The sequence below is a fragment of the Coturnix japonica genome, chromosome 2 (genome assembly GCF_054131305.1).
Source record: "Coturnix japonica strain WE chromosome 2, WE-NBRP24, whole genome shotgun sequence".
NCBI classification, from domain to species: Eukaryota; Metazoa; Chordata; class Aves; order Galliformes; family Phasianidae; genus Coturnix; species Coturnix japonica.
In genome coordinates this window covers 65,516,125-65,525,305 of record NC_140664.1, presented here as the reverse complement: position 1 = coordinate 65,525,305, position 9,181 = coordinate 65,516,125, and the positions used below count along the sequence as shown (strand labels likewise).

Below are 9,181 nucleotides of genomic sequence, written 5' to 3'. Positions count from 1 at the left end.
TCTTTCTTTCTGTATGTGTGTGTTCATGGGACAACCTGGTGCAAACTTTGCAATATTCCAATGTTGCCACCATCATTTCTAATGCACTGATGCCAATATTCAGCTCCATATACAATTTCCTGGTCATAATCCGCATATTTGTGTGGATTAGCTGATTGAGATGCATTTCATGTCATGATGTGACAGCTGTGCATTGCCATCTGGAACATGGCTTGTCTTTCATGTTGTTGTTGCCGCTGCTGAAACACATCACCCACTGCCTTATTGTAACATCCACTGTTTGGTCTCCATAAACATTCAGCAAGTGTCAATGAATAAGTGTAAATGACTGCAATTTTTTCCACATGGAGGAATACATGGAGAAATTTAGTTCCAATTCTTATCTTCATATACAGTTCTGAGTCAGTTACAGTTTTCTCAAACTGCTCCTCTGTTGCCATCTGTTGCATTGCAACAAAATATAATGGAATATTTGTGGGAAGGTTCAACCTCTACTGCCATACCATGAACATCCACCTCTGATGTCATGGACCAATATAATAAAATAGGAGATGTTACTATTGGAACAGCCTATGTTCAAGATCACAAAGCTTTGAAAATGTCCACATGATGCTGCAGAGCAAATGGCTTAACCAAAACAGGGTCCAAAGATACTGGACATATGCTCCAACCACATGTCAGTCATTCATAACCACTCTGAATGTAGTGATGCATGCGCACTATATTTTTAATTCTGCGTCCTCCACTGTTCATTCTAAAAAGGAATATTTGAAAAAGACTTAAGAACTTCTGATCCCCACTGTGGCAGCCAGCTCTAAAACTAAAAACAGTGTCTCTACATCCTTCATGCCCAGACATAAATTGACAGACAGTGTGCTTCTAAAACAGTCAGTCTTCACCTTCATACACAGTATTTTAGCTAGCCTGCTGCCCATGTGGAGGAATTACTACCCATAGGTTCACATCCATTCTAAATGGAATAATGGAGCAACAAAATATGTCAATTCTCACACCAAAGTTGCAGGTTGTCAGCCTAAAAAATTTCAAACCATCTATGTCTGGCTGAGAAAACATGAGTCAAGACTAGGTTAGAAAGAACATCAAGATCAGAGGGAGGAAAATGTTAAGAGAAGTCAGTTGCCTAGGTCAGCTGTTAGTCCTTATATAAAAGGTCAAAGGGAGGCAAGAAAAAGGGCTCATCTGCAGCTCTGTGAAAATATAAACTAGACGATATGTAACCCAATTTTGTTTTCTTTATTCTATGTCATGAATGCCTGGCTTGACAACTTAGATTTCTTTTAGCTTTTTTCTTAGCACTCTGTAAACACAAATTGATCATGTTCATTTAATTTCAGTCTTACCATCATACATTTAATAGATCAAATATATTAAAAAGAAGAATGTAAGTTATGTATTTATTTAGTAGTCTTCCCTTTTCCACAGTTCTAAATTGGCTTTTGATTCTTTTTTTTTTTTTTTTTCCACACTACTTATTTTTGTATTAATACCATTGTCCTATACTATCTTTGAGAGACAGCTGAGAGCTGTTTAGCTGGAGCTAAACAGACCCAGTTTGCTTAGCCTTTCTTCATAAGGGAGATGCTCCAGGCCCTTCACCTTCTTTGTGGCCCTCTACTGGACTCTTTCCAAGAAGTCCCTGTCTTTTTGTACTGGGGAGACCAGAACTGGACACAGAACTCCAGATGAGGCCCCACCAGGGCAGAGTAAAGGGGGAGGATCACCTCCCTTGACCTGCTGGACACGCTATTTTTAATGCATCCCAGTATGCCATTGGCCTTTTTGGCCACAAGGCCACACTGCTGGCTCATGGCCAACCTGTTTTCCACCAGGACACCCAGGTCCCTCTCAGCAGAGCTCCTCTCCAGCAGGTCATCCCCCAACCTGTACTGGTGCATGCAATTATTCCTCCCTAGGTGCAAGACTCTACACTTGCTTTTGTTAAACTTCATCTGGTTTCTTATTTACTGCCCAGCTCTCCAGCCTGTCCAGGTCTCACTGAATGGCAACACAGCCTTCAGGCATGTCAGCCAATCCTCCCAACTTCATATCATCAGCAAACGTGCTGAGGCTGGTCACTATCCCCTCATCAAGGTCATTGATGAAGATGCTGAACAAGATCCATGCTGACTATTCCTGATAACCTCCTTTTCTTCCAGTTGTCTGAAGATGGCACCCAGCACAAGCTGTTCCATCACCTTTGCAGGGACAGAGGTGAGGCTGACTGGCCTGTTATTACCCAGATCTTCCTTCTTGCCCTTTTTGAAGACCAGAGTGACACTGGCTATCCTACAGTCTTCAGGGATCTCTCCCATTCTCCAAGACCTCTCAAAGATGATGGAGAGCAGTTCAGCAATCACCTCTGCCAGCTCCCTCAGCACCCATGGATGTACCCCATTGGGTTCCATGGATTTATGAACATTGGTGTTGCCTAGGCACTCACAGACCACCACTTCCTTGACTAAAGGGAAGTCTCCCATTCCCCAGACCCTCTCACTAACCTCTGGTATCTGGGATTCCTGAGGGAGAGCTTTTCCACTGAAGACAGAAGCAAAGAACATGTTCAGTATCTCTGCCTTCTCAGCATCCCCCATTACCAGAACACCCCCCTCACTTAGTAGGGGACCCACATTCTCCCTAGTCTTCCTTTTACTGTTGACATACTTGAAAATGCCTTTTTTATTATCCTTTATCACTTTTGCCAGATTCAATTCCAGGTGGGCTTTAGCCTTCCTCATCGCATCCCTGCAGGCCATGACAAGATTTCTATATTCTTCCCAAGTGGCCAGACACTTTTTCCACCTGGTCTGCATTAAAAAAAGAGTGGCGAGTAGGGAGAGGGAGGTGATTGTCCCTCTCTACTCAGCTCCTGTGAGGCCCAAGTCTCAAGTTAAGCATCCAGGGCTGGGCCCCCAGCAGAAGAATATACACAGTCATTGAGGGATCCTGCTAGACTTGGGAAAAGACTTTCCTGTCTTTTCTATTTAGTTACAAGCCTCATTCCCAAATCTGGAGAAAACTGTAGAAGAAAGTAGCCAATTGCAGACACCTTGTTTTACTAAGAAACAAAATGCTTTTTTGTGTAAAATAATAATCTATTGAGGGTTTTTCCCTCTTTTGAGAACAAACTATATTTACATAAATGGTATGCAGTAGAATAGTTAAAAAACCTCTGATGATCATAAGCTACAAAAAACAACAGTAAATTCAGCCCTGAAACTAAAGAAAACTCAAGACTGATCAATGATGGACGCTGTACTAGAAAAGAATAAACTAGCTTCTGATTTGGCAGGCCAAATTATCACAAATATGTTACACATTTAACTCATTTTGCTAAGAGAAGTAGTTAATTTTTCTAAAGTCTCTTTGAAGGACTTGATCAAATAAGCTCCCAGTTCATCATTTGTCTCCTGAACAGCTGCATCATAACTGCCAAAGAGCGGAGTTGAAGCTTTCACATCCTCCCGATTTGCTTGGAGTAAAATGAATTTAAGCTCCTCTGCTATACTGTCATATTTTTGATGATCAAATTTGCAGAGACGGGCATCATCAATTGGGTAGGTGATGTCAAGAGGGTAACAGTCCTTTGGAACTGGAAACTCCACATTTTTCAGCTCTGGCAGCTCACAGAGAAATGTGAAAAGGTGTTTTAGTGCTTGGGATGACAATGGATTTCCAAGAAACTTAAACTCCTGCAGTTTCTGACAAGAGCTTAATGCTACAATCAACATGTTGACATGAGTGTCCTGGATGTTACAGTCCTCCAAGATAAGACTCCTAAGAACTGGAGAGGAATGGCTAAGAAGCTTAAAGAATGTTGATGGATAAAGTTCAGGAATATAGTGCCCACTCAGGTCCAGTGCTTCCAAGTGATAAGAATGGATGCTGTTGGCCAAATAGACCATATCATCATGGTTCAATGAACAGTTAGAAACATCCAGCATCTTCAGTGGAGTTTTTAGTGGGCTGTAGAATTAAAAAGAAAGGGTTTTATGCCATGAAACACTGAAAAACTATTTTCACAAAATTTCACACTTCTATCCATGTTATGAGTGCAGTCATCAGTCACAATCATTATTTTTTTTAATCTCCTTTTAGAAATGAAGCACATGCCAACAATGACAAATATAGTTTGCTCCCCAACCCTTTCATAACTCCAAATGTTTTGGTTTAAAGGGAATTTATTTTGTAATAATCTATGTGTATGTTTTGTTAACATTTACGTGTTGTCAGGCTCCATTACTTGCTGAATTAATAATAGATCAGTACTACAATAAAAACATCGATGACTTCTTTCATGATGCCGTTATCATTCAAGAGATTTTAATCATGTCCGTTAAGGAAGGATTCATTTCAAGAGGCAATCCAATCAGTATTCTAACATACCAGTATTTATTTCTAGTTTTCTTTTTGCTTTATGTTTTTAGATATCCAAGAGTTTTACATGTTATTTTGTTCTGAAGTTTCAAACAGAAATTCTGATGAAGAAGGTGATTGGAAAAAGTGTACCTGAGATTATGAACAAACGTTTTAGTTGAATATAAAATAATCTTAACCAATGAAAATCAAAAAAGTTCCCTTTCAGATGTAGAGAACCTCAGCTAGAATTCTTCCATGTATCTCAACCGGATAAAGATTAGAAACTCATAACTTATGCATGTCGCTTTAAAACTAATGCATCCTATTTATTTCCATTGAAACTACAACTGCTACAAAGAGCACAATAATGCTATTTGATAGAACAAATTCTCAGCTACAAAAAAATTATTTTTTCAACATAGTCGCCACCACTATCTATGTATTTTCACCAGTAATGAGCAACAGCCTGCATGCTGTGACCATAAAAATCTGCATGGATGTCTGGAAAATGGCTTGTTTTTCACATTGCTGTTGCCACTGCTGAAACATACCACTGCCTTCCTGTGCTAATATCCACTGTTTGATCTCTTAACAACATTTAAATGAAGTGCCTTCTATGTACAGGAGGAATTTTAGACCAAGGTGATTTGTTTCAAAACTTTATTCTACCTTTTTTTTCCTGATGCTCTGGAAAGAAGAAACTCAACTTGATTTTCAGTTCAAATATGAACACAGATCACTGGTAGCTTGTTATATATTTAAGAACAGACATTCTTTTATGTAAATAATTATGAATATTCATAGGTTAGATTAATTTGCAGTAGAGACATGCATCAGATCTCTCCTACCCTGAGGCTGTAAGGCACAATGAACAATTGAAATCAAAGTCTCAAATCAGTTTAATATTCCTCTAGCTATCTAAAAATAAATTATCTATGAAATCTGTATTTACTGTCCTATTTTTAGAGGAAACACGTTCACTAGGAATTCAGAAAAATAAAACAATTTGAGTGTGACCTTTGAAATTGTATCAAAGGCCAGCCCAAGCTGACTGAGATATAAGCTCAAGACTGTGACAGATCTAGGTGTATCTCTACCTTGCATTAGTAGCCAAAAGCATATTCAAATCATACTCATAAGATGGGCTCTGGAAGGCTAACAGGAACAATCAGTTCTTCTAATTACATTTGACAATATATTGACTTCTCCCCAACAAATACTCTTTCCTAGTTTTCTGCTTCCCATACTCACACACCACCTGAGATGAGATATTCTCATTTCACTTATTCTATAATGTTCTCAAATTACTGATGGCACTAGTTGCTGTTCTTTACATTTTGATTGACAGTAAGATAGCCAAGTTACCTGAGCAGTTTCTGTATTCTTCCTGTGAGTATAGAAAATGCCAGACTGAGCTCAGTCAGTTGCGTCATTTCACCCATTTTTTCTCCAATGGTAGTAAGCATCAGTTCATCTGCAGCTGTGAACCTCCGCACATTAAATGTTCGAGCTGGCAAGGTCAAAGACATCAGTAGAGGGAAGTGAATACTGTTGAAGAGTATTTCCAAGTGTTCCATTTCCAAGCGAACATTGTGAACTACTTCCAGTTTGCGCAACGAAGAGGGATCAGCGAGCTTTATGATATAGAAGAATTTCTGCAAAGCCAGGTTGTCAGCTCTAAATGCCACACAGCAGATCTTCAGAGGACAATAACGCTTCTGCAGCAGGGCCTGCACTACCAGCTCATAGTTGCGTTCTGTAACAAACAAGTCTATTAGCAGATCAATACTGATTTCAAAGGTACATGGCTTGCATTGCATTTGTTGCAGGTGGACCAGCACTTCTAGACAAAGCTTTGAGACCAGCTTTGTCCTGGCCCACCTCCCCATTGTCTTCTTACATTCACAAAGCTGAACTTCAACGTCTTTTATACCTGTTAGATCCACCACTTTCAACCTTTTCACACAGGGAGAAGGATGATTTAGCACATAGTCTCTCAGCCCTGTTAAACAGCTCTCCAAGCACTCTGAACATCTTCTATGGCTCAGATCTTCCTGGTAGTCCACAGTAGTTCCCAGAAGTTTTCCTATATTAAAGTCAGAAAGTGGCCAGGTCTCTACCAAGTCATGAATCACTTCCTTTCGCTCCAGTAAATAGCTGGCTTTAAAAAGAAGAGGAAAAAGATTATGAGCAACACTGCCAAGATTCTTCCTTGCAAACTCTGCATCGGACACGAATGCTTCAGCACTAAGGAACTGGAGAGACTTCATTGTTTCTTTGAACCTCTTGCTGTTACAGAGGGTGACTTCTGGGTTTAATTAAAGATCCTAGTTGCTTATCACTTTCTATTTTTAACTACAGCTGCTGTTTGCTACTGAGGGAAGCCTTGTTGGGAATGTAGAATGAAGAATCACATGCTGATCTCTGCTTTCTATTTTGGAGCTCTTACACTGAGACTGCAGCAGATAGCTTCTATGAGACCTTTATTTCGAGAGCATTAATTCATTTAAATGCTCATATTTATAACAAAACTAATAACTAAGCATAAACAAGCCATAATATTGTGATCAGAACAAGATATTTATGTGAGAAAATTTCTGTATCTTTCCCATGCTATGCAAAATGCATTTGAGGTTCCAACTTACACAAAGTGATCTTTATTCCACTTCCTTTCATGAAATACGCTACATTAAGATGAATAAAAATGAAGTATTTCCTAGGCATTTACATGCTGATTTCAAGGGAGAAGATTTCTCAGCATTATACTTCTCCTCAAAACTATAGCTGTATAAGGAAAAACTGAAGTGCTACAGTCGGTGAGCTACTTTTTACCTGTCCTACTCAGCAAGGAATAGTTAAATACAGTGATTCCAGGCAAAAAGAGGAGAGATATTACAAGAGTCCAGACTCTTCGTGACCAGGACACGGCTGTGGTGAGAGACTTAGACTTAAGTACAAGACAAGATGAATAAGACAGGGCACAAATTTAAAACATCCTCAATACCCAGGCAAATATGCTGTTGCTGTTACCTTGAGCAGCAGATGGTCTTTTCTTTCTTATCATATAAGAAATCATGGTTTCATTATGATACAGAATGGGAAAATATTTGAAATCTATTACCTGTTGATGACAGTGGAGATGAAGCTTCTTACTTTCAACCTGGCAGTTGATAGACAGAGTGAAGAAATACTGTCTTTTATGCTGCCTTTTTTTGGGCAGCCAGCGAGAAAGAGTTACTTCAAACATTATAGCATACACTTTATATATATGTATATTTGCCTTACATTTGATGTTTTTTGCTGTGTATTTTATTCCCTCCTCTTTTTTTGAGCTCCACGCCTCGTCGCACCTTGTTGTTTGAAATGGCCAGTCTGAAAGATTAAACTTCATTCAAGAAATGCATTAGGAACTTACAGCCCCACTAAGATGATAATAACAAATGTAATGCAGCAAAAAGTTTGTATTTTATTTGTTTTGTTTTTTAAATATGGAAAGATCATAGATAAAATAATTTTTCATGACTTTTCAGGAATTCATGTCACAAAGAAGTAAGGTTTATATATGAACAGTTGGTTAAAACAAAGAGAAAAGAATGAGGAATATACAGACAGCCTCTTAACTAGAGTAAGGACACCACCACATTGTCCATCTAGTCCAGGCAGTGCATTTAGGTTCACGGATTATATGAGTGTTGTCGTTGCTACTGCTGTTTTAGTACTGGCAACAGAAGGTTGTGAAGAATTGCAACGGGGACATCTAAGTGTGAATGAATGGAAAATAAAATGGTGGATGGAATTAGTTCCTATTATTTGTAATAAATTTATTGACAGAGGGAAGAGAAAAGCCAATTGCATAAAAAGTTCCATCTCAAGAGTAACTTATTAGGCTTAGGAGTGTTCTGGGAAAACTTCACCTCAATTGCAGTGAAGAAAGTAAAGCTGCTGTTAACAGGAGGCATACAGGGAACATAGCTGAATTGCTGAGAAGTCCTGAGATTATTTGCATCTGTGCAATAACGATGACTCTATCTTCACCAAAGACTAAATATAATGTACTGGAATAGAAGGAATTCTGAAGAAGGAGGGCTAAAAAGGTGACTGGCGGTATTAGAATGGTTGTTGTAGAAGTAATGACCAAGAAAGTTCATACTTTCTTGCTGCTGAGAAAGCAAACAATTGAAAGAATTTTGTGAAAGCACAAAGAGCATGAAGAAAAGAGAAGTGATGGTGAACTAGTGATCCCTTGTTTAATACTAGAAATTGGAGGCATCGAAGAACATCAGCAGGGCTGGAGTTTGAAACAGAAAAGAGGGCACTTCTTTATGAAAGGCCTAACTGAGCTGTGGACCTCCCCGTGGCTGGATACTGTGAATGTCAGACATTTATTTACCTGTGCTCTGAGCCGAAGAAAAACCCTTTGTTCTCTCCAGCACAGTTCTTGAGTCCCTGGGGCCTCAGTGCATGCTGCTTGTCTAATGCTACTCTTGCAAAAGAATATTCTCATGCTTCTTTAGTCTTATGAATATGGAGCCTAAAAGTGTGCTGCTAAGAATTTGGAGTTGCAGAGCCAGGAGGAAAAAATGAACTGCTGAACACAGAAACAAAACCAGAAGCATGAGAATGCCAAGTCCAGCTAATTTAGTGAACAAGTAAGAACTGCAACAGCAGAATTGTAGTCTTCCATTTTAGATAAAGAATAGATTTCTTAAATAGATTTAAGAAATTCAAACAGTTGGCAGAGCTGAGAAAAGTAGGCAGATCTTCTGCCTGGAAAACATTTTATCCAGCGGGAAAAATCCAGTGG

General features: G+C 39.1%; 1 protein-coding gene across 1 annotated transcript; it reads right to left on the bottom strand.

Annotated features, from left to right (window-relative positions):
- Positions 1–3,194: 3,194 nt before the first annotated feature.
- On the bottom strand, positions 3,195–6,695 carry LRRC14B (leucine rich repeat containing 14B). Its single transcript, XM_015854811.3, has 2 exons — positions 5,743–6,695; positions 3,195–3,984 (listed from the first exon to the last, which is right to left on the bottom strand). Exons 1-2 carry the CDS (start codon positions 6,645–6,647, stop codon positions 3,339–3,341), a joined length of 1,551 nt encoding a protein of 516 aa, XP_015710297.1. The 5' UTR covers positions 6,648–6,695; the 3' UTR covers positions 3,195–3,338.
- Between the last annotated feature and the right edge of the window lie 2,486 nt (positions 6,696–9,181).

Excerpts from the sequence above, each read along its gene's own strand:
- LRRC14B (XM_015854811.3), bottom strand. The coding sequence starts at position 6,647 with ATGAAGTCTCTCCAGTTCCTTAGTGCTGAAGCATTCGTGTCCGATGCA. Across the intron at positions 3,985-5,742 it reads AGAATACAGAAACTGCTCAG|CCCACTAAAAACTCCACTGA; the intron begins GTAACTTGGCTA and ends TTAATTCTACAG.